General features: G+C 35.6%; 1 protein-coding gene across 1 annotated transcript in view; it reads right to left on the bottom strand.

Moving 5' to 3' along the window:
* Vav (Vav guanine nucleotide exchange factor) overlaps positions 1–27,542 on the bottom strand; it is a 112,925-nt gene that overhangs the window by 49,094 nt on the left and 36,289 nt on the right. The window contains exons 2-3 of the mRNA XM_081764701.1: positions 26,692–26,867; positions 22,319–22,384 (exon numbers count right to left, since the gene is read on the bottom strand). Coding sequence (XP_081620827.1) covers positions 22,319–22,384; positions 26,692–26,867 — 242 coding nt within the window. The remainder of the gene's footprint in view (positions 1–22,318; positions 22,385–26,691; positions 26,868–27,542) is intronic.

Genomic DNA, 27,542 nt, shown 5'->3' with positions numbered 1-27,542 from the left:
AACCCCACGATCGTGGTGCCTGGAGCTAGGTCTGGGTGGTATGAGGGAACATGTGTCTATTCCGAAGCATTCCAAAATTGATTAGTCGTTAATAACATTTAGAATGATTCATCTTTCAACGACTTTTCCGACCTCTTACTATATTTCCGGAATTATCCAGTAATCTGTTTCTCATTAAAATACCCTATTTCTTTTCTTTCTTCTTTTCCTACCTCCTTCTTTTACCCTTCTACTTTCTTTTCTATTTCTAAATGAAAGAAAACGGAGTCATGACAGAGTAGTCGCTATTGGCACGGTCAATAAGTTGTTTCAATGAGTTTTCTTCGGGAGTCCGATATGGAATAATTAACAATAACAAAAGGTTTATTGGAAGTTACTTTATTGGAGAATAATCATGACTTCGATTAGTAGATGATGTTTCGTAAATCGTTCTCGTTCAAAGAAAGTTAATTTTTAGCGACTCCTCTACATTGCGCTTATCTTCGTTTATATACTTTTTTTTTTAACGTTTTCTTTCACACTCATATCCCAGTTCCTCACATATCTGGCTACTGTTCGCCTCAATATCTGCCTGAAGATCTTCATTTTGTGCATGTGTTGATTTTCCGGCACGTGGTGCGCCTTCGAGTGTTTCATCACCGTCCTTAAACTTGTTAAACTACCGCTGAACTATTCACGTAGTCACGACATCCTCACCAAAGACCTGGCGTATCTTCTGCCCCGCTGCAGCGGCATTTGACCCCAGTTTAAACTCGTACAGCATACACGCCCTTATGACACTCTGTGGAGGTCCCATGTTCACTCTGTCCTTACGCAATTTCACGGTGTAACTGAACTGCCACAACCAGGTAGTATGTTGGATATACCCACACCAACAACTAACCCTCACCTTATCTCATTCGCATTCAACTCACGATGTGAGGGCCAATGGAACACAGACCTCCACAAAAAGCGACAGAACTTTCTTGGTTAACTTTATATTTAAAAAGTAGTGTGTGCAACAAGTAATGTTACAGAAAGACGTCCAAAATATAATGTAATTTTAAAACACAATACTAAGTAATAGCAATAAATAGGAATACTGGCATAATACGACTAAGCAGTAAATACTAATTCAACTGTAACGTGTTGCGAAATTCCACTTCTAGAGATTACTGCTGACAATCGGAACTTTATTCCTTAAGTAAGTGATGCTCAAATGATGGTCCGCGCGCTGAATCCGGCCCCGGACGTTTCTTGCACCCCGAAAATAGAAATTAATTTTCCTTTTTAACTTTCTTTTTAATTCTATGTATAACAGGAATATTGTAGCTGGACATCGTAAGTGAATCAAAAATTCAATTTTTACTGTGAAAGTATTTTATGTTTTTGATTACTAAACCCATTCCGCAAGATAAAGCCGTTGGTGCTATGCCTTAAATAAATAAATAAATAAATAAATAAAAGTACGTATTTCATAGTTACTCTCAAAGTTTTGTAACTCAGGCCTAGACACATGAGACAATAAGGAGGATATGCCAAATAGAACAAAGGTTCAGAAAATGTGACTTACGCACGTTCAGTGAACGGTCGCTTCAGGAGAGGAAGAAAAAGGACCCCAAAGTAACATTATTCTGTCCTGGTCAGCAGTGAGTTATAAATTGGTCATTACTGCTCTAAATAATAATAATTTCAAGGCCAAAATAACATACTGTACGCGACATTTTTTCCTTACTTTTGAACAATCTAGCATGCAAATGATACAAAAGTAGCTACATTTATCTTTTTTCAAAGCTATCACAAGAGTAAATACACAAAAGAGAATCTCTTAAACGCAATATGAAAAATACATCCAGTGATAATGCGAATAGGAAAAATGGAATTAAGCATGCATAAAACTGATCTTACTGTAAGCACACTTCCAAAAATTAGAGTAAAAAACGCACACACAGCATACACTACAAATTATTTCACAATAAGAAAACAAATGAATAACAACTGAACAACTACTTGAAACACGACTTATTACGCACTAGTACCTCCGGCAGAGTAAATGTAACGTAACAGAGGTCCTCATATATTTCTTCTTCCTTTTCTTCATACACAGGACATTTAATGGTGAACTGCATCCATCGTCTGTCATACACACAGTTCATACTTGGTGACAGCTTAGGGGCACTACAGCTGCAATATGCACCACAATGACGGTGCAGTTTTCTTAATTTGCATATACACTACAAGTTAAATTCTATCTGATGAAAACAAATTACCTTTGCTAGTTACAAGTATAGATAGAGAAACAACAAGGGTTTTAAGAGTACATGTATCTCGCTACATAGTAATTAGATACTGAATTACACAATAATTTCAACAGCATGCTAGTATTAACACAAAATATTACAAGGAAAGAACAAAATATTTAGTTGCATTCTCAGACCAAGCCACCATTCTACTTTTATCACGTACTTTTACATATATAATAATTTTATATACGTAGAGTAAATCGAAAGTCCAAAGCCACTCTTCTTTCTCCGAAACGGAGGAGGTATCAGCTACCTCCAGTTCACCTTATACATAAAGATAGGGGTCCTATGTAGACCTAGCACTGGATGAAGGTCTTTCTATGGTTCTTATCCAACTTTCTCTTTAGTTATCAATTGACTTTCCCTACACGATTTCAACTGTTGCAATCAACTCGCAAGGCTATCTCGGACTAACCTAGGTTCAAATATTTTATCCATCTATCATGAGCCAGTTCAATTTCCATTGGCCACTCGGTTCTTTTTAAAAGATTTTTACTCATAACCAAAGGTAGAATATCTTCTATTACCAAGAAAGTATAACTTAAACAACAAAAATACAGAGTTTTATAAGAAAAGATCAGGGTGGCGACAAAAATTGCTAAAAGAATTCCCTGACTTTTCCCTATTTTCATTTTTTTTTTTTTTTTTTTTTAAATACCTGATACGTAATTAACCATACAGACTTTTCCATGTTGATGGAAAAACACGACAATGTTGATGCGTAAGTAAAATATTTTCCCTGATAAACTAGAAAAATGAATAACATAAAAACAAATGCGTAAGTAAAATATTTTCTCTGATAAACTAGAAAAATGAACAATATAAAAACAAATGCGTAAGTAAAATATTTTTTCTGATAAACTAGAAAAATGAATAATATAAAAACAAATGCGTAAGTAAAATATTTTCTCTGATAAACTAGAAAAAGGAATAATATAAAAACAAATGCGTAAGTAAAATATTTTCCCTGATAAACTAGAAAAATGAATATATAAAAACAAATGCATAAGTAAAATATTTTCTCTGATAAACTAGAAAAATGAATAATATAAAAACAAATATAATGTATTTTTACTATTAAATTACAGAACATTTACTTAATAAAAATCCTTGCACAAATCAAAAAAATTAAACATTTTCCCTGAAACTTGAAATCTGTAACTTTAGTCATTTGATGAAAGTTTCTCACTTATGAAAGGAAAAAAAGTCAAAATTAAACACTCACAGAAAAAGAGTGATTGCATGTACACCTTGTCTCAAAAAGGTTGAGCGCATTCTTTACTGGTGTTTTGAGGCAATAATTTTCTAAGTCCAGCTTCGGGTATCTTCGGGAAAAAGTAAGCCAGGTTCGAACCTCCAAGCCAGCCTTTGCAATCGGGAAAAAGTTTGCAGATGTGTTTTTCTTCTTTTAAATATAATAAGACTTGTTACCAAGTGTTTAAAAAAGCAACATTGATTGAAATACTTAATGATACAATATTTCGAAACCTTTTTTTTTAATGTTAGCACATGCTTGTTTGTCATTTAGCTATCCATACGTAATGGAACATTTAAATACGTTAAGGAATCTTTCCATATGTAAAAGAATGCTCAAAGTTAAGAAATAGAACATAATTATCGCCTGAGTACTAAAATAAAAGTCAAAGTAGAACAGAAACAGCGTTTGTAATGGATATGAATATCATAATTACCTTGAGATCCGTTATACCTCGCTAGAAGGTTGTGTTAGCTCATTGGTAAGCTGTCGGATTTCAAATCATAAGATTGAGGGTTCGAATCCCGTCTAGGCTAATCCTTTTTTTAAAATTATATTTTCCGCAATGCATGAAAAATTATATAAAATAATTACATTAGAATACATAAGTTGTGTATATATAACATAATCATTGCAGAACATAGTAATTATTATGTTTAAAATATAACATCTGAGATAATTTTCACAGTAGGTCGGTATTATATATGAGGATGTAAATACAAGTTAAGAAACTCGTTCAATAGCAATAAATAAATCATGTAGTGTATTTATTTGCAGCTATTTGTCATATAGAGGGTAATCCTCAACATTCATAATACAGAATGTCATTTATGTTCTTGAAAAGTTATTCGATGCATAAACAGAAGGTATAAACAGGGAATCCAAAGTCGGAACGCTCGCAAAAAAAATTCATGAACCCCAAAGGTCACGTGAGCAGACTGGAATTGTCCTTATGAAGCATGCCACAGCAGAAAGTCTTTACATAGATTTTCAATTCAATTCCTGATATATGCTTTTGCAATGTGGAGGTGGTGATGCCTTGAGTCGGCCTCTCTCGCTCGCTCGCTCGCTCGCTCACTCTATTTATACAGAATATAAAAGTGGATTTATGTGTGTATTTCAACATAATTCTGATATATCTAGAGCAATTTTAACTATATTTCTTACAGTCTGGAAAAAGAGTACTGTCGGGATACATATCAAAAATGCTAGAAACGGGTCGATATTAGTATCGAATCTATAGTTTCGTGGTCGCTTAGGTGAATAGTTCTACTTTCAATTCAAGTCCAATTAAGCTTCCATTAGCACCCAGGGTGGTTACGTAGCGACATAAAGATATCGAAATCATTCGATATTAGAATCGAATCGTAAGTTTTCAGCGCCGCTAACAGTGCAGCATTTCCCATTAGTCCACATTAGTCCACATTTCACATTAGTCCCATTGCCTAGAGGGCAACATATTTGCAGAGTGCAAAGTTTAAAACTTGAATAATATTTTAATTTTTTCCGTATGAAAAAGTTATAAATCAAGAGCAAATATACTATTTCACGAACAATCCTCTTTTACTATTCTAATATGTTTAATAATAGCGTAAGAAATCTAATAGTAATTCAGAACATGTTTCACAGTTGTTATTTTTTGTTACATAGTTGTAGCTGTAGCATGTAGTGAGTGGAATTTAACTGTAATAAATTCACTAATTAACCATATTCGAATTAAGTTTTATTTTTAAGTTCGGGATGAAGGGGTGGAGAAATATGTAGTTATTGGGGGCACCGAGCTTTTCTACATTTTACTTTCAAGATCTCCATTTTTCTTTTGTCATTTGTTCCTAATAAAAAAAAGTTCAGTCACTTTTGGATTGTCATAGGATAGTAGGAGTTGGATTTTGGGATGCAGCCTGTGAGATTCTAGAGGAGCTAACTGCTTGAAAAAATATTTTTGAATCATCTGTAACATATGAAATAAGGATATGTATCATAAAAAATTGAAAGTAACTATGTCTGCGTAATCATCACGGTCAAATTGCAAAGTCAAATGAATTGACGTTTGGTATATAATCAGGCTCCATTCCCAACTGGGAAGTTACCATACGCGTGTCACTTTCATTATAATACATATCCTTAGGGGGAGTAGAAGTCCGAATTTTTGCGAAAAATTTAGTATCTTACAAGCCGTTCAACTGAGAGCTGAAATTCAACATATAACTCTTTATTAAAAATAAAGAAAATATGTCCTGGCATTTTTTTAAATTATCTTTTATGGGCGGGGGGACGGGGGTGCATTTTCTATATATTGGAAATTGGTAGTGGGTTGATTTGTAAAAATAATCGAAAACGATTGATATTAGTTGAGAAACAAATTGAGTAATGCATACTAAAGTTCTTTTTGAATTTTATACCCACTGCTTTCTATTTATAATTGCTGAAACTGGTGTTTAATGTATGGAGCGTTCCGAGCATAAGGCAATCAAGCCATAAAGTTAGAGAAAAATGGCCATAAAATTTGTATTCTAAACTTAATTACATGGGCATTTTCAATTAGTACGGCATGCTTAATTATATAGAAAATTAGTTTCTCTCTCTCTCTCTTTTTTTTTTTTACGTTGGTTTACTTTTCCTTGATTTGAAACTTTCAAATTTCACCCTATTTTCTACTGAAATGTGTCTGTAAGGCAACAAAGAAATAATTATATATGATAAATTTAAATTCATTTTAATTTGGAAGATGAGAAACACTTTGCCATTATATATCGTAAAGGTCAGACCCACCAGTATTGTAACAGAGAGGTGCTTGAGCCATTGACGGTAGAAATTCAAACTCCGATAAGTGATAATTTCACAGTCTTGTTTTATTACAAGTGTAACCTCTTTAGTCAATGGAGAGGAGGACGTGGGCCATCAGTCAGAGTTGATGTCGATGGGTTTTGGTGGGTCGGAGTTGGTCGCAATGGTTCAGAGTGGTTCATAGTTGGTGGTGGGTCAGAGTGGATCACGATGGTTGATGGGTCAGAGTGGGCCAATGGGGCATTTGGGTGGTGGGTGATAGTGGGTCATGGTGGGTCGTGGATCAAATTTTCATTGACCCACACCATCTCTGGTTAAAATTGTACTAAAGATAAGAGGCACCGAAGATGCATGTCGGCTATTATGCTCAAATTTTGCTCATGGATAGTACTCCACCAGGAAGCAATAAATCTGAAACGGTTCACGGTATCACCTTCTAGAACTCGAGATGTAGGGGTTTGTCTGATTGGCTAAATTAAGACGTCAATGATTTATCCTTCAACAACCAAGCCTTTTATGATCGTTTCCGTGGGGAAGTCAGGAGAACACGTGCCTAGTAATCGTAATATTGATAGTTTGCGTCCACCCCGGGTATTTGTTTTGTGTTTTTTTGATTCACCTAAATATAAACAAATCACACATATAGGCATTTTGACATATTTTGGGAGAGTAATTTTGTGGTTCGTTGGCGTTTCATCGCGTCTCTGCTGCTGGTGGTAAAGTTTTCAAAATGGAACTTGGGCCACCACGGATCGTCGCTGCGGGGCCACCAATTTCTGGCGAGAGGTCAATAGTTGACCATCTGTAGTCCACCGACGCTTACAGCTTAGAGTAATGAACGATGTCTTTGCCTTGTAGAGTTCATGACTACCGACGTCGGCAGTCAACTAGCTTTTAGTATTCCTTTACTAACCATCTATTGTTCATGTTTGTACACGGTGTTGTCATAATAATAATAATAATAATAATAATAATAATAATAATAATAATAATAATAATAATTATTATTATTATTATTATTATTATTATTATTATTATTATTATTATTATTATTATTATTATTATTATTATTATTATTATTATTATTTGTAGTAACAGTAGTATAATTGATGATAGAATAAATATTGTCTATGTATTGTCTAGGTAGGACTACACACAGGATTTGGCTCGTTTTGGTTCGACTTGACTCTAATCCGAGTCGAGTTGGAAGATATTTTTCGCGCCGAGTCCAAGAGTAGACCTCAAAGATGTCTGTTTCGAGTCGAGTCGAGTTTCAAAGAAAAGTCGTTCGTGCCCATCCCTACTAATGAGAGCTTAATCGGAGTTAAGCGAAATTGAAAGTCTCACTATTTATCTAAGCGACCCCGAAAACTATGAATCTAATATCGATCATTTTCTAGCAATCTTTTATATGTATCCCCCTCCCATTCACCATAGGTAACCCGACAGCAATCTTTTTGAAACTATAAGAAATGTGGTTAAAATTACTCTAGACCAGTGGTTCTCAATCTAATTCCTATCACGATCCCCTTTTATCACACGCTCTTGCCAGCGACCCTTTTATAATTTGTTTTATAATAAGCTTGTGTGAGATTTTTAACATACCTATTTCTATAATAGTAGAATCCATTTTTTTGTTTATAGTGAACAGTGCCATGGAAAATCAGTGCCCGGGGCGAGAGTATAGTACGATGTCACCGTATATATGAGTGACGTCGACAGACTAGCTACGAAGCACCACCATGGTTGGCACGAAGCTCAATAACATTTTCAAAATAAGCCCTACCTTTCCTTAATTTTGAGCACATTTTATTACGTTTTTCCTTCTATTTTACACATGAGCACATGTACTTTCCTAACATGAGTAACACACTTCCTCCGAAATGTGTGGCCCCTTTTTTCGGCGCCCCGCACTGACAGTGGATACAGTAACTGTAATATCTATATTCCCAATGACGAAGGTGCTGGTTCAAGATGGATGTTAAACTCCTTCATTGAAGAGGCCATTAACGTATCCGATCTAAGCCCACAACTTCTTGACCAAATAATAGAATGATCATGCTACAAGTCTTTGCAACTGGTTTTTTGTAACGAAGACTTGGACAAGTTCTGCCTGATGAAGAGAGAAGAATATCCTGGTCTGGGGATTGCTGCTTTAAAAGTAATAATTCCATTTGCTATATCGTACTTGTGCGAAAGTGTGTTTTTTTTTATGGTAAACATTAAAACAAAGATAAGAATTCGCTTATCAGTTGAAAATGGTTTGATAATGTTCGTCATGAAGATTGAACCGGACATTGCTGCACTAGTGAAATTACACCATGCTTAGGTATCTCATTAGGTTTTAATTTTAATTGTATTTCAATGTGCAGGTTTTGTTGCATGTGTATTTTTCTAGTATTTCTATATACAGTTCTCATTAGTTTTATATCATACCTCTTTGATTTAAATTCATTTTTAAACAACTCTACTAACTAACTAACTCTATGGCGTATGGAACCCGGAGGTTCAATGCCGCGTTCACAAAAGCTCTACACTGACTTCTATCCTTAGCCAATTGGATCCAGTTTCTACTTTGTATTCTTATCTCAGCGAGATCCATCTTAATATTGTCCTCCCATCTGCGCCTAGGTCTTCCTAATGGTCGTTTTCCGATTGGTCTTCCAGTCAAGATTTTGAAAGCGTTTCTACTTTCTTCCATTCTAGCTACATGACCTGCCCACCTATGCCTTCTAGACTTGGCGACCCTAACAATGTTGGGTAAACCGTGTAAATGATGTAGTTCCTCGTTATGAAGTTTCCGCCATTCCCCATTCCCGTTCCTCTTGGGTCCGAATATTCGTCTAAGGATCTTGTTCTCAAATACTTTCAGTCTATGTTCTTCCCTCAGAGTAAGCGACCATGTTTCGCAACCATACAGAACAACAGGCATGATTATCGTTTTGTATATTTTAAGCTTCAAATTTCTCGACAGAATTCGCGACGACAAGAGACTTTGAACCGAATAGTAACACGAATTCTACACCCTTTGAAAATGTTCAGTAGACTTATTTTTTATTGTTCTTTAGAGTGTGTATAAAAAATAAAAGTATGCTTATCAGAACAAAATTAAAAATAATATTTAAAAATAATTTCTGGTATTAGATTCTAACTATATTTATCTCTTCCGCCTATCTTCGCGATCCCCTAGGGGCCGCGACTCCCAGGTTGAGAAACCCTGCTCTAGGCATGCATGCGTTATGTTGGAACATACATACATACACTTTTATGTGTATAAATGCAGATAAGAGAGAGTTGAGAGAGAGCGATTAAGGAATTGCCGCTCTCAATCTCTTCACTTTACTTTTGCGATTCGCGAATTTCTTGCGTGACAGTTTGGGGCTAGCTAGTTTTTTGTCTTGGACCACGATCCGATTTTCGATATGCTCTACCTAAATGCTGTAATGCGAATATTGAGAAGTTATCTGCGATGAAAGTAGCTGCAAATAAATACATTACATAACTTATTTATTGCTATTACACGATTTTTTAAATTTGTATTCAATATTCACACATAACACACCGACGTTCTGTCAATACCTCAGATGTTATATTTTAAAGATAAGAATTACTTATGTCGTGAAATGATATGAATATATATATTCAACTGATATATACAACTGATGATATGAATATATATATTCAACTGATATATACAACTGATGAATTGTAATGTAACTATTTTACATAATTTTCATGCATTGAGGAAAGTAAAATATCATAAAAGAATTTCACCTGAACGGGTATCGAACTCACGATTTAAGCGCTCGGTGGTGTACCACTGAGCTAATATGACCGCTTTTCGGAAGCTGCTTCTGAAATATAACTGAGCTCATACGTAAATGCTTTTTTCCGTATGGAAATCACAATGACGAAACGAGAGTGTGAATACATAGTCTCGAAATATTGTATCATTAAGTATTTCAATGTTACTTTTTTCTACACTTAATACCATTTGAACATGTCTTATTATATTTAACAGAAGGAAAAACATATCTGTACATCGTTTCCCGATTACTAAGGTTGGCTTTGGAGGTTCGAACCAGCAGCTTTAGTTTACTGTTTTCCGAAGATACCCGAAGTTGGACTTCGAAAGTGTTTGTCTCAAAACAGCTATCATCATATCGCTCAATCTGTTTGGTATATGGTATATGTTTTTATACGTGTAAAGTCAGTATAACAATTCATTCTTTAAACAGCTTTTCGTATGTATTAATATTCCTTTATAAAAACTGTTTTTAATATTATTATTACGGCGCACCATTTTCAGATTTCTTTCGCGAGTCGTTGACCAAGTCGTTCCCCACCAGCGTTGCCAGACTCACAGCTCGAAATTATTCCAAAACCTGATCGAACTTATGCTAGATTCGGTCAAATTATGCTAGATCCTCATAATTACTAATTCAGGAGTTTAAAAAAACGAAGTTGAGATACGATAACGTAACTTAAAATACACAGAGAGCAAGAATGCATGGATAGAACTCAATACTTCACGCACCAAAATTTTAACTCAACTAAATTAATGCAGTCGTTGCCAGATTCAATGGCGTATATGTCGTATAAATGAATGCAAAGTTTTTGTTTACATATTTTGAAAGAAAATTACTTCGCAGCATAAGCGGAGTTGGGAATCGTCTGCTGGGGGGGGGGGAAGATTTTTGGTCGGTCTCGGAGCTGTCATTTCAGAAATAAATATGATCATGAAGTCAGAAATAAAGATGGTGAAGTTGTCAAAAAGTTGGGGGGAGAATGGCCCCCATAGCTCCGCCCATGCGTCGGAGTTAAAGGATTAGAAAACCCTGGGTGGAGCCACAAAAAAGCCCAAAGACGTTTCGAACTTACTTCGAAAAATAAGACTGCCTGTATGGTTTACCGACTGTATGAATGAATGGAAGAGGATACATTTCTGCCGTTCTTTTTCTTCCCACGACCAACTTCTTTCTCATCTCCAGGTTTTACGGCTTTTTGATAAACTTGCTGAAATTGTGCTAGATTTGGGCAGGATGCTAAAAGCAAGATGCTAGATGCTAGAGACATGCAAATTATGCTAGATCTAGCATCATTATGCTAGATCTGGCAACGCTGTTCCCCACAATAGGCGTGTCGTGCAAGTAACCAATCACACGTCAGGTACTAGCTTTTACCTATTGCTTCCTTCTCACAGCTCAGAACATTGGTAACTATGGATAGACGTACAGCAGTAATTACTTTATGGGAGTTGGAAGGTTATTCTGCAACTGCAGCTAGCAGGCGAGTAGGTGTCCCGGCCTCTACAGGAAGGCGATGGATTCGGAAATATGGTCTGCCGTGTCGTGACAAAACGCTGTAACTTTGGCGAAGAAGTTTTGCGAAAATGAGCCTTAAAGTTTTCATCCGAAAATGTGATCTGTTTCGTGTAGAACCAGTGTAACTAGGCAATAATGGTCAACCAATCAATTTTCACCAAATTTAATCACACAACATGCATTTACGTAACATTACATGTAACCACGTGTTTCCAAAGTCAAGATACACTGGTTCTACACGATACAGATCACATTTTCGGATGAAAACTTTAAGGCTCATTTTCGCAAAACTTCTTCGCCAAAGTTACAGCGTTTTGTCACGACACGGCAGTGGTGCTACAGGTCAGACTGATAATTTACGATCTCCTGGTCGTCCGCATGTGTCAACCGAAGCCCAAGATGCGAGATTAGTAAACGAAGCCCGGTTAGACCCACTAAGGACGTCTAGACAGCTAAGGGAAGTTTCTCTCTTTCCTGGTAGTAAGCATACAGCTCTGCGAAGGCTTCGTCATGCTGGGTTACGTGGCCGTGTTGCTGCCGTGAAGGAAAAACTCTCAGGCGACCACAAAATTTACCGTCTCGCGTTTGCACAGGCGAATGTGGGTCTCAATTGGGAAAACGTAGTTTTCTCAGATGAATCCATATTCACAACATCAAAGGAGGGACGCCGTTTTGTGTATCGTCCGAGAGGCACCCGATATGACCATGGATATGTGGCTGCTTGCAATCGCAGTGGCCATGTATCTATTTTATGTTGGGGTTGGATTTCCAGTCGCGGAGCAGGACAGCTTCATAGAATTGAAGGACATCTGGACAATGCTCAGTACTTAGACATTATCAGTAATATCATGGTGCTATCTGTACGAGTATTTCAGCCTGATGGTGTAATTCAGTTCCAGCAATACCAGTCGCCAATACATACTTCCCGTGTGATTCAGGAATGGTTCGCAGGGCATCCTGAGATTGATTTAATCGACTGGCCGCTCGTGGAGCAGACCTCAATCTCATGGAAAATATGTGGGCAGAAGTGAAGCGTACTCTAAGGGAAAGTTGGCCTGAGGCAGATCCACCAAGAACTCAGGATGACCTGTGGCATCTTGTTTCCGAAGCATGGCTGGAGGTAGGGGAAGGAGATAGATTTGTCACCCATGTAATAGATTCCATGCCCAGAAGAATGGAGCGTGTAATAAATTCAGAAGGGTCTTGGACACAATATTAATGTCCCAGCCTTAACTCCCGAAAACAGCCCTTTTCAGGGCTACCTAAACGCTTCTGAAAATATTTCTAGAAGTAAACCACTCCTTGTATCCGATTTCTGTGCAATCCTACCAACAAAAGAATGATAATTAGCTGTAGGCTTTGAACTCAAGACCTCTTTATTGGCAAGTCCGTACTCTACCAGTGAGCTAACATGAACACGCAAACCCAATCTGAAGAAACACGATTTTCAATTTCTGGTATTCGATGACAATGATCCTCATATACTTGGCAAATGTTGTATTCAACTTGGGATATTCCGCAACACACATACACACACACATAAACAAAGCGAAAGAGAGAGAGAGAGAGAGAGAGAGAGAGAGAGAGATGAATATACAAAAGCATATTCAACGTATTCGAATGAGACTCTAAGTAACGACATTCCGTTCTAAAGAGAGTTTGTGTTTCTTCCCGTGACGTTAAGGGGATCGGGAAAAGTTATGTATCTTGAAGCAGGATACGACTTTGGATACTCTGTTTATACACTTTCTATATCCGTAGGAATATATTGTATTTCACGAATGTAAATGACATGCTGTAATGAGAATATTGAGAAGTTACATCTGTATGACAAATAGATGCAAATAAATACACTACATAACTTATTTATTGCTATTAAATGATTTTCCTAACTTGTATTTACATCCTCATATATAATACCGACCTACTGTGAAAATTATCTCAGATGTTATATTTTAAACATAATAATTACTATGTTCTGCAATGATTATGTTATATATACACAACTTATGTATTCTAATGTAATTATTTTATATAATTTTTCATGCATTGCGGAAAATATAATTTAAAAAAAAGGATTAGCCTAGACGGGATTCGAACCCTCAACCTTATGATTTGAAATCCGACAGCTTACCAATGAGCTAACACAACCTTCTAGCGAGGTATAACGGATCTCAAGATAATTATGACATTCATATCCATTACAAACGCTGTTTCTGTTCTACTTTGACTTTTAGTTTAGTACTCAGGCGATAATTATGTTCTATTTCTTAACTTTGAGCATTCTTTTACATATGGAAAGATTCCTTAACGTATTTAAATGTTCCATTACGTATGGAGAGCTAAATGACAAACAAGCATGTGCTAACATTAAAAAAAAAGGTTTCGAAATATTGTATCATTAAGTATTTCAATCAATGTTGCTTTTTTAAACACTTGGTAACAAGTCTTATTATATTTAAAAGAAGAAAAACACATCTGCAAACTTTTTTCCCGATTGTAAAGGCTGGCTTGGAGGTTCGAACCTGGCTTACTTTTTCCCGAAGATATCCGAAGCTGGACTTAGAAAATTTTTGCCTCAAAATACCAATAAAGAATGCGCTCAACCTTTTTGAGACAAGGTGTACATGAAACTGTCTGCGATATATTAACATATCTTTAGGGAAAAAAAAAAAATCAATAGTATTATGATTTTAAATTCACTTCTCCAAATGCTTTATTTCCTTATCAATATTGTGCATATCTTCCATTATTTTAGTCTTCTTAGCTTCAAGTTTGTTCAGAATAATCTTTCAGCATTTTTTTTGCTTCTGTTGATTTCCTGCTTCTGCAAAACGAGTACAAGCATTTTGTGTATAATGAATCCTGTAATTTTTTGTGGACAGTTTCTCATGGACACCAGAAGGAGCTACTGAATCGTACACATGTCTGACTGCTATTAAAGTTTGTTCTTTTAAATTATCTGAACACACTGTACATTGACAAAATCCTCCTCCTATATTTGAATCTTCATGAGAGAAAATCAAGAGTATATCTTTAAATTAATTTACTCTGAAGTATCCAAATAATTTAATTAAAAAAAGAAAAAAAGAAAATCCAAATACTGACTTGTTCTAGAATACTGACTCAAAATTATTTTACAATTTGGATTCGAACAACTCTTTGAACTGCTTCACAATTCTATCTGTTCTATTGCCATCTAACCAATTAATTTTTAACTAGTTCAGCTAAAAGAGACTTCATGTGATTCACTCCATCAGACTCTGCATAAATATTACGATCCAAACCCGAAAGAGCTCTAGTTTATAATCTAAAGGTGACTTCTCCAGAAGTTTAAAAACAAATTTCTGTACACACTTCCTGCGATTTCGGCAAAAATCCAAAATGTCCACATCCGTTATTGGATGATATTTCTTAAATGTAGCACACCAATGTCAACATTTTTCAAAGGACGAACGAAAAACTTCTGATTTTACAAACTTATTTTGCATCATATCCCATAAACGGTCGCAAAGAAGGGGACTGAAAGGAAAGTCAGTTTAAAATTAAATAAGGAAAAAATCTACTTCTGAAGCAAATGCTTTAGAATTAAGTTCTGTGAGCCTCTATAGGAGTTTACTTGGCACGGCATACTGGAACACCCTTAAATAAGTTATGCAGAGTTCTTGAAAATTCAACAATTATCCAGTTCATTACCTCAACTGCAGCTTTAAATTTTTCACGCAAGTAACTCAGCTTCTACATCAAGTATTACTGGATCATTCATTATTTTATTTTTTATTTATTTTATTTATTTATTTATTTTTAAGATATGCAGAAATGTAAAGTTTAAATTAGGGCCATCCAATGAAATTTTTTCAAGGGTGAAAATGTCTCTTTAAAAGCGATTAAAACGTCAGAAGCTGTAGAATCCGTCCCTACAAACACCTATGTCAAATAACGCGTGCATACATGCTTGTTTACAATACTCGTAGAATCGCACGTTAATGTCTCCTTGAACTGAATTAGTTCACTTAATTAAAGTATGGTGAACCTGCATGTTCCCAGCAATCTCACTGTCTGGGAACAAATGATCCCAGACATCTTTCACATCTTTACCAACAATGGACACTGATGTATGCCATTACACTTCCAAAATGCCAGAATATAATAATTCTGCTTTTATAATGCCATCTTTTACTAAAAATCCCTTTAAATTACTTTGTCTCGTCCCCGTACTCATACCCGCTTGCATCACAGAATCCGCACTTGAGCATACATTATCACTAGAAATCCTCAAGTTCTGTATAGATGAGATACAAATAGGACGAACCTCCAGTTCTGAAGGTACTGGCTTGTTCTTTTTAATTTTCTGTAGGTAATGACTTGTTTTCGTTCATGATGTAAGAAAAAAAGAAATGTTAATAGGAGGAAAACGGAAGAACTCCGAGAAAACTCGCCTACTCGGTGTTTACTACAAAACCCATATCGCGTACCCATGGTTTGAGCACAGGAGTTTGCTTGCAGACGTGAACGCTCCACCCACTACGCCACAGAATTTGTGTTTAAGTTATATCAATGTATACAATATTTCAAACCCACAATCTGAAATATGATCGATATTTGGATCAGTTTCTTTCATTCAATGTAACACGTAATAATGAATCGTCAGTAAGAAAAAACAAGTTTTGTTTTCCTATAGTTCCAAAACCTAAGGATTTTGGCGAAAAACGAGATATAGAACAACAATATAGGAGCATGATGGAGATCCCATCTACGATTTTCTCCTACAGTAAAGGTATGAAAATGTCAACATTAAAACAAGAATTACACATCATAAAACTTCGTTACTTCCACAGTGTACTGGAAACAAATGAAGATAATTTGACGAAAGTCTGAATAACAAATTCTGACCGTCCTTTTCCTTGTCTTTCATTTCACTGTGAATTGCTAAATAAAGAAATTCACCTTTTGTTACGTATTTTGAAGAGCGGTGCTAGCAGGGGTGCCCCCACGGACGCACAGGCTCCAACCTCAGAGTTTTTGTGCCCCTCTCAAAAGCTACATTCCAGTTACAAAACGTTTATTATATGTCTTGTCTGAAAAAATATTGTTTAATAAAACTCTGAACATTTCGTAGTGGCAGTGAAAAAGCATACAAAAATTTGTCTCGAAGAAGGACTAAAAAGAAGAGATATTGAAACTTTATTTGAACCATCTGCCATAAACACTGTTCGCAAATTGCTGCATCAGTCTAATTTCAGAATATTTTTAAAAGAGACGAATAATCATAATTAAATCATTACAAATGTACAATTATTAATGGAAAATGATTAAATATGTACCTATAAACATACAATAATAAATACTGCATGATAAGAATAAAACAAAGTGTACTTTGTTATCTACAGACGTATCCCATATTTAAAGAACGAGAGTCTGATTGAATTAGTCCGGTTATCCACTGAGTATTGCTGACTCACTGCATACGGTGAAATACAATCGTGAACTCATACGTTATTCCGAATCAAATCTCTTTGAGAATTAAAATACATTACAATAGAAACACAGAAGGTCAAATACGAATAACCGTACCAAAATCCTTTCATTTGTGTGATAAGCTTCTCATTTAACACTGGGCAGGAAACTTCAATAAAATTGAAACTAGTGGAAACGAAAAAGAAAAGAAGGTTGGAAGTATGCGCGCGTCGATAATAAATTTTCCATTGGATCGTTAGTCCAACTGCATTTTATGTATGATTCACTAATATGATATTTCACTGCACAAGCGAAGCAAAAGATAACGCATACAACTACAGAACACATAAGTTTGTTACACATCGTTAGTGGAAAACATACATAGGTAAGTTTCTATGTTTGAAGTTGCCAATTAAAGAATAAGCTCTCAACCACATCTGAGATCGTCTTAAAATTTTCATATTTAAAATCTCGTTCGTAGCAAATCGAAATTCCCTGACTTTTAGCAGTATTTTCTAGCAATTTACGGTCTTCTCTCAAATTCCCTGACTTTTACGGTTTTCCAGATTTGTCGGCACCCTCAAAAATGAGTAAGTGAAGAATAAATATAGTCTCATTTCCTATTTGTTCGTTTTAATAGGCTCTACTTCTACGAGTTATTTTCACTTTTTTTATCCCTATGTTTTCATCTTCTCCCTTAATTACTCGTCTGTCTGCGAACTCTTTCCCTTCTCCTTCTCGCCCATTAATAATTACCACCCTATACAAATCACTGCATCTATAATAGCTTATGTTTACTGTGATCCACTGCTCTCCTTTTCCACTTTCTTATAGAATAAGTCACTGTTTCTCTGTAGATGACAAAATGAAACTGCATGAAATTTAAGTATATTTTCTATTTCTTCGTCTATTTAATCTCGGATATGTACAGATTATATATATATGTACTATATAAAGAGAGAGCTATAAATATAAAGAGAGAACTTGTGTTTGCGTGTCCCATCTTCAGGCTAATACTGCTCACAGATTTTTTTATATATATATATATATATAGCGTACGATGATTAGTTGGTAATCGCCTAAAGTAGTTTATAGGTCATTCATTACCTTCGGCATGAGAGGAAAGGTTAAATTGGTAATCTATGAATATGTCACTCACTTGTACGAATTCCATACAACTAACGTATACCAAATGGATTTTTTTTCCAACGGAAAAGTGGGGAAGACGGAAAAAGTTTCTTCTGAACTATTGGACATACAACCACGAAATTTGGAATGTGAAAATTTTGCGCTACGCAGAAATTGTACAAAGGGCGTTTAAGTCAATTCGGAATTTATTGTTAAAATAAAGAAAAGAAAAAACTCAAGGAGTGGAAACTACACCATAACCTCTGCTACAGATGTATACTTATTTCACCATTTAATTAATGTCTGGAAGAAAAGATTTCTCAGTACGCCTCAACCATTTTAGAACCGCCTGCTTCACTTCGTCAACACCGTGGAAATGTTGACCTCTTACAAACTCTTTACGAGGACGAAACATGGAAGTCCAGGAATATTAGCCATCCGTATTATATCGGTCCTTCAATTCGGTGCAGACTTCAACTCATTTGTGCTGGTCAAAAGGTGAAAACTGTTTTGGAATCTACGATGCATTCACTTTTAGAAATAGCAAATGATCACGAATTATTGTACTTACTGCTTCTAACGAAATACTACATACTTTTTCAATTACACAACAGGTGATGATACGATTGCCACTGGTAAGCTGTTCAATGCGCTGAACGTTCCCAGGAATGATCACTGTGAGCTGGGATCCACAATGACCTGGATCGTCATTGATCGTACAGCCATCTCTGAAGCGCTTGCACCAATCAAGTTTCCTACTGCGGTTGGGTGTCTACTCACCGTACTGAGACCTCAAGTCTTTAAATTTCAGAACCCTTCCCGCTAATCTCCTTCATCCTAATGGTCATAATCGTGGGACGTTACATTAAAAATTTCATCACCACATGCTGTTCCGTGTACATATTCACACTTGTTCCCCATCTTGAATAACGTTCCCTAGACCGGCAAGCGAAATAAGTTCCGCGTACCAGTAACAGGGCATAGTTGCCAGTTCCTACAGCACGCACCAACTCCACGCGTCCTAGGATTCGATTTTAAACGTGTAAAAATCAAAATTCCCAGACTGACTTGAACACCTCTCGTACGAATTCAGTGTTGGAAAGAGGAAAAAAAAAAAAAAAAAAAAAAACTGATGGCCGCGGTGACACACTGGCTATTTGCTAATATAAAATTAATACAAGGTAGTTTAATGCATCAAAACACATAGCAAAATGGACTACTACGGAAATTTTGGCCGTCAATAGGCTACTGTCAGATCCCAAAATAGATCAAACAAAAAGGAAAACAAGAAATTTCAATTTCATTTTGTCAGTGTTCCAAGCCTCCACTCGTACCTTGTTCAATAAAGAAAACAACTCTTTAAAACGCTTTGTTGTATTTAATATTTGGTCTTAATTTTCTTTTATATATTTCCAACGGAAAACGTAAATCGGAAGGCATTTCCACAAAAGTGTATATTACCTTCTTTAAGAGAACTATCGGCTTTCTCGCTGTACGTTTTTTTCAGTATAGACACCTTCTGCATTGAAAAACTTAAGTTGCAATAAAGAAACGTAACTATATCTTGTTTGCTCTTCTGAAATCGACACACACAGAGACACTTCCAAAATTTCTCTACTTTTTTTTTTTTTTTTTTTTTATATATATAACAAAAATTCATTTTCTGCCGAAGAGAACAAAAGATTCTCGAAATATTAGAAGTATTTCTTCAATAAGGTCAAATATTTTCACCACTATTAGCAATATTATTTGACGTAGGTTACGTATCAGTTTTCAATGTAAGAGAAGTTTCGTCGGGAATGAATAGCAATTTTTATTCTGAAGGTTTCATACCAATTATATATTGAATACCGAGTAAGGAGATTCCATATTATCCATAAATTGTGAAAAATTAACGTCCCGTTATGTTGACATTATTACAAGCAACATTACATTAGTTTCTATTTTAATAAAAGGAATCTATAGAGATGACATTTCTGAACTAAAATTTACTTGCAAACAGTAAATTGATTCAATTTATGATTTAAATACATAGTACAATAACCACTTTACAGTCGAGAATGACTTACGTTTCAATTAAATAATTCTTCCTGTAACACCAGACGAAAACGAAAGCTATTACTTTTTTAAGCTTATTTCCTGACAAGTCTTAAAGTCCAAAAAATCTGTTTAAACTTTCATGCTAACCGTTGGTTTAACGCGGGATTTGATTTTGAGTTTAGCGTTTCTTTCAACAGCGAGGCTATATGAGACGTGGACCTATAACAAGGGATCTAAATATGAGCTCCGCCGGGAATCAAACCCGGGTCTCTCACCTCAAAGACGCGTACAATAACAGCTTAGCCACGATAATGCAGGATTCGAATCATATGTATACAAAGGAGATTGAACTTGTGTCTCGCACCATGTGTATTATGATTGATTTTATGCTAGCATTTTCAGAACGTAAATATTAAGTATAGATTGGATAGAATATTGAAATTACTAAATCTATTACCACCACTACAGTACATGCTAATACTTCACGCTGTGCTTCTACGACTTTCATTGACGGACACCTTACTTACTTTCTACCCACTTTTTTTACTATCTCCAGTATTATTCTTTACTCCGTCTGTGATTAAAGTGGTGAATATTTCTTCCGATTCTCTTTTGTCTTTAAGATTTTCATTTTTTAATCCTTCAAAACTGTTTGGATATGAATCAGTGTTTTTTTTTTTTTTTTTTTTTTTTACCGTTTTGAAGCGTCATTTTTTTGCTACAATTCTTGATCTTTAAAAAATGAAATGAAATCTTTAAGTTTAACGTTCCACGCTTATGCCGGTTAGGCTAAAGGAGACGGTGATAATGATAAATGAGTGAAATGGTGGAATGAAGAAAGTGGGAGGAAACGGGAGAACTCCGAGAAAACCCACGAGCATAGTGTTTGTCCACCACAAAGTCCACACGGCGCGAGCTGGGATCGAACCAGGGACCCCAAGCACCGGAGGTGAACGCTCTACCACTGAGCCACCGCGCCCCCTCTTGATCTTTAATATCGTCACTTTAAACATTTTATTTATTTATTTGTTAGGATTTTTTTCTGTAGATTTTTAAAAACATTATAGAAATATATATTATTAAGGACACGTGAAATTCTTTCACCAAAAGGTTCTTGATACATTAAGGTTTTTACGTTGTTTACGCAAATTATGTATCATAAGAAAATAAATATTTCTATGTACCTTGCGTCTTTTATTTATTCTTAATTCCTTATTTTTCATTTATTGGGTTCTGTGAGCATCATCGGAGGAATAGCTTTTTGGAAGATTAAGTCAAACATAGGTTTAAATGTTGGTTTATTCTTCCTTCCTCTCGTATATTTCTATGGAGATAGCTTCTCTACAAACTCTTAAAATACTTCAAATGAAATAACTTACCTACAAAAATGTTAAACACTTCATACATCATTATAAAAATATATCTACAGGCACTCAGCATAATAACGATTTTTTATTCACGTCATTATGAATCATCGGTTGTGTATTCGTTTTCTTACAATTACAAAATGATTTGACTTTTCTTACAAAAAAAAAAAAAAAAAAAAATGTGCTTTTTAACTCAGAACATAATTAAATAAGATTTGTAGTATTTCTTATATTTGTAATATAGTTCCAACTTCTATGTAGAGATTTTGCAGAGAATTTATTTCAGCTGAAGATTTTCACAAAAGTTATCACCAGAGGAATATATGAGGGAAGGAACAAATATACCAACATGTAAAATCATACTTAATTTCATCTTCAAAAAGGATCTTTTCTCTGACGAAGTTCGCAGAACTAAGTGAGTGAACTATAAGGAATTAAGAGTAAATAAAAGACGCAGGGTATGAAAAAACAGTTATTTTCTAAAGATTTCTGGCTTCCCTGATTATATAGTCCAAGATTTAAATTTTAAAAAATCGACGAAATACAATTTAAATCTTTTACAATATTATATATATATATATTTTAAGGCATGCTTATTATTACTGTAATATAATTTAGATGTGAAATAATTTATACTATTTAGTTACAAAATGGTTTCTACACTACCAACAAAAATACCTTGAATCTAAGTTCCGGTAAATGTCCTCTTGTGACAGGCTTCTTGGTTTATGGACTGAAAAACCCCTGAAAAAAATGAAACAATATTAGAAAACAGGGTCAAACTTTAAAATATGTGACGTAATGCAGAAAAGTACTTCTTCTTTGCTAATAACTGTACGCAAATCCAAGTTTACCTCTAACACGGTGGTTCCCAACCTTTTTTGACTAACGTCACACTTTACTGAACGCCTACATCGCAACACATTTGTTTGATTTTATTATTATTATTATTATTAAATATATACGGTATTTGCGCGAATATAGGCCGCATCTAAACTTTTGACACAAGATTATAGAAAAAGTAGGATCTCGAATATAGGTCGTACTACTAAATTTATGAGAAAGTTGTGTGTTGTAGCTTTGGATGTGTGTATCAGTCATCCATTCAAAGCTAGTGTAAGACAATTATATAGAAATTACATCATGAACAAAGCAACTTTGACGCCAGGAGGCAGTTTGCAACATGCACCTGGGTCAGAAGTGTGCCGTTGGATTTTGGCTGCTTGGCGGTCAATATCGGAAGAACCTGTCATGAAAAGTTTCAAAAATTTCTAATAATCTTGATGGAACTGAAGATAACCTTCTTTGTGATATTGACTCTGAACAGCATTCTGAATCGTCTAGCGAGGGTGAAGAATCAGACGCCTGTGATGCTGAGAAGTGATTGTGCTTGATTTGGGTGGGTCCAAACAAGCTGAGGCAGTTTTGCTAAACAAAGTTACTTTTATGTTTTCAAGAACAGGTACTATATATATATATATATATATATATATATATATATATATATATATATATATATATATATATATATATATATATATATATATATATATATATATATATATATTATATACACTGTATAACAAAGATATATATTCCCGTTAATAAAAGTATTAGGTGTACAAATGATTTTTGTGCCAATGTAAGGTATTACCGGTACCCAATGAAGGTGGCAAATTTTGCGAACAAGGTAAGTTTTTCTGCTATTTTCTTCTTAAGTCTTTGATGGTTTACAAAAGTAACTGTAGTCACTTATAACAGTATTAATTTCAATCCAGAAGATACGTGTACACGTCATTTTGAAACTGACGAATTGTTATCTGAGGGGAAAAATCTCGATTATAGACCGCACCATGATTTTTCAAACCAAAATTTAGAAAAAAAAAATTCGGCCTATATTCGCGCAAATACGGTAAATTATAATTGTGTAATCCTGTGAGTTTCTGTAAAGTAATGACTATATATAATACTGAGTAGTACTGAGCATTGGTGATGCCGCTGGAGGCGCTGACTGGTATAGTGGGTCTCAAAGTTGAGTTAACTAATTGTTAAATGCTTCATGATTTTTAAATTCTAAAATTTCGTGATAGAATTATGGAACTGCGCGACACACCGGTTGGGAATCCCTCCTTTAACAGACCTACGAAATGATACAGAAGCATTCTAAAGACTGATAGAGTATGAATTAAACCGGGCCGAAAGCTAGACTTCAAAACTTAGGAATGAAAGAACACAAGGTAAATCGAACCAAACAGCAGACTTTAAAATAGAAGAGAAATACTTTTGTTTGCAACATTCCCTCCGGTATTATGTTCCTTTGAACTTTGCCTGAAAATTAATTACATCGATTGATTGCAAATTAATTAAAATGAATTCCTTAACTGCAACACACCAACACAAAAAGAGTTATTATTCCAAATACTTTTCAAAGTATGGAGTACATTCATGCCTTCACCAAGTTACAAGAACAGATACGTATACGTGAAACTCTTGAAAATACTTAAAGAAATCGGAGTCAACTGGAGATACCGACGACTCACTCGCCACCTGTACATAGGACAACGAGTGAAGTTGCGCTTGAATCAAACAGAAAACAATAGTGCGGAAATTGGAAGAGGAGTCAGACAAGGATGTAATTTGTCGCCCAAATTATTCAACATTTACAGTGAATGTTTAATGAAGGAAGCATTAATAGGCAGTGGAGATTTCAAGATCGGAGGGTAGATCATTAACAAGATCAGGTATGCAAATGGTACAATTATAATAGCTAAAACCGAAGGAGAACTACAGGAGATGACTGACAAAATAGTTGATACTAGGAAACTACATGGAATGGAAATCAATATTGAAAAATCGAATGTCATGTGAATACCCCTGGAAATGCGCCCTTACGGTTCAGAGTAGATCGAAGAGAACTTGAAGAGGTCGATAAAATTTCAAGTATCTGGGGAAGTACTTTTACGAAGACGCTTACTGCTCCAAAGAGGTCAGGTCAAGAATTGTCATAGCCAAAGAAGCATTCAACAAGGAAACATCACTCTTAACTAGCAGGCTTAATGTTCGACTACGGAAGAAGTTGATCAAGTGCTATATATGGATTATTGGACTGTATGGTTCAGACACTTGGACATTACGTAAGTTAGTGAAGAAATATTTTCAGAGCTTCGAAATGTGGTGCTGGAGGAAGATGGAGAAGATAAAATGGACGGAAAGAGTAACAAACGAAGATGTTTTAAAACAGATAGGAGAAAAAAAAACGCTTTTAACAAGCATCCTTCGTAGGAAGGCCAACTTGATTGGACATATCTTGCGAAGAAATTTTCTTCTTCATTTCGCTATAGAAGGGAAGCGATGAATAGGAAGAACATAACTAATCGATATTTGAAAAAAAAGTAGAAATATTGGAAATTAAAAGAGGAAGCTAAAGATCGTTGTTCCAGAACACTGTCCAATAGGCAGAATACTTAATAATATAATATAATATGGTCTTAAATAAGTTTGCTTTTCCTCATATTGCAAGACATGCAACTCAGAAAAGAGTAGAGCACCTCCCAAACGTAACATGATTTCTGATACATCCTCTAGATATACGAGGAATAACTGAAAATTTCTAAATCCGACCACTGAAGGTTGAAGATAGGGGGAGGAAGCTTATCAGATATCACTGTTGAATTTTAGTATGCATATGGCCATAATCCTATAGCTAAAGCTTGTGCTATCTCTTTTATGCAGTTAATTAGGTGTTTTCTGGTCTGTACATGGAGAAAACTGTCACTCGATCTATGATTCAATATCTTCAGAAGGAAAGGGTGACACCGAAGAAAAGAATGAAAACACAATTGATTTCCTATCACATCGCACTGTCAAAAAGTAGGTCGTGAAATTTAAATAGGTCACAGCAAACCTGACCTTTGCAGTGGACGTCCATGCATCTCCACTACGGATGAAAATGTGGAAAGAGTACATGAAACGAAGATGGACAACAGCAAACTCACACACAAGACAAAGCTAGAACTCTTGATATCTTCCAGGAACGCATTCAGTATATCCTCAATACAATCTTAAGAATGAGCAAGGTGATATCGCGATGGGTACCCGACCATTATCAGCATACGAGCACGCGTGTAATCATCCCAGCACAATTTGCAGTTGCTACATACAAATGAACGAGAAATAAAATTAAAAATAGTGGTGGCGAGAGGAGACTTTGGGAAGACTCAGATAAACATTGAAGCATCGCTGTACCTATATATGCAACAGACGATATGACTTAAAACCTGACTTACTACGCAATGCTGATATTTTGTGAAATAGACTGAATGTTTCTTGGCAAATTTCTATTGCATACGTTCATACTTCCAACTGTAATACAAACAATAGTCTATGTAGTGGCAACATTCGTCTTCTCTGACAACAAAGGCAAAGGTATCTTGTCTACTGGGAAGGGGATGGCACCCTTTTTCAAGATTTCAGTGTAATTTTCTTGGTAGACTTTGTTTCTTAGGGTCAAATTGTGGCTACACAATACTGAGCTTGACTTTGAACAAGTTATGACCTACAATCAAGGGAAAGCGTAAAGGAATGTTGTCTTATTTGATGCTGACAATGTGCCCGTTCATGCCTCGGCTGTTGCAGTGACCAAAGTGTATGAGTATAGATTTGAACCTGTTCCCCACTGAACCATATATCCAAATCTTGCTTCTCAGGGTATTATCTTTTCCCAAAACTAAAGGCATCCTGCTGATACCGTATTTTCATTCGATACTAGGCTCATGCAGTCTGTGAAGCCTTTTTTGAACATGCAAGAACAATACAGATTATTTCGATGGTATCCGAATGTTGCTGGACTAAGTGCAGACAAATAATCTGTTTCGAACTCGACAGGTAAGTGCATCATGGTGGCTCAGAATTTTTCGCTCATCCCTCATATGATAGTATCAATTTTTTGCAGACTGACTAATTTAAATCAAAGATGAATATGCTGTTTCTACCCTTATTAATGTTAATAATATTTTGAAATACAGTTATTTTTTTAAAAAAATCATACTTACTCTATGCCCTTCTTCTGCGCTTTCGCACTATTTGATAACTTGGATAATGTATGAAGTACTCGACGAAAATCTGATAAATCAAACAGCATTGTTGGTTCGAACAAGTCTGCTTCCTTTAAGCCAAATACTGTATCACATGTGTTAAGAAACGTCTTGATGTTCCTTAGGCACAAAAACTGAAACAAGAAAAAATGAAACAATGTAAAAGAACACAGCTTGTAAACGCAGTATGATTTGTCATATACTCATAGAAACTTCCCATTCACACAACGTCAACAGAATAAACACTATTTTCTATATGTGGTAGCACATTCTGAAACAGGCACAGGCTTACTGTTCTGTTACACTCCTCCATTATTTTTGTTTGTTCTATTGCAGTACCAATGTACAATAAGTCAATTTAGGAAGTAACCCAGTTAATACTTATAAAATTATATCAAACGAATACCTGTTTGAGGGATTTTTCATAGGGAGCTACAGTGGCTCAGTGGTCAAGTGCTCATTTCTGATGCGTGAAGTCCCTCGTTCGGTCCCAGCTCTCGTCAAGTGAGCTTTGTGGTAGATAAACACCGTGTGCGTCTTTTCTCGCGGTTCTCCCGTTTCCTCACACTTCCTTTATTCCACCATTTTGTTCATTATCATCATTACCGTCCATAGATGTTCATTTTGCTCCGACCTCACTCATCCTCGCCCTCACAATGGCAGTTCACCCTCGCCCTCACGAAGGGATTTGTCCATCGCCCTGGCGCACCCTCGCCCTCGCAGTGACAGTTAGCCTTTGTCCTCGTGCTGGAAACTTGTCCTTGCCCTCGCGAAGTGAGTTGTCCATCACCCTCGTGCACAATCGCCCT

This window comes from Thermobia domestica, chromosome 7, assembly GCF_964235325.1.
Source record: "Thermobia domestica chromosome 7, izTheDome1.hap1.1, whole genome shotgun sequence".
NCBI classification, from domain to species: domain Eukaryota; kingdom Metazoa; phylum Arthropoda; class Insecta; order Zygentoma; family Lepismatidae; genus Thermobia; species Thermobia domestica.
Note: the sequence above shows the minus strand (reverse complement) of the source record. Positions and strands in the feature narration are given on the sequence as shown.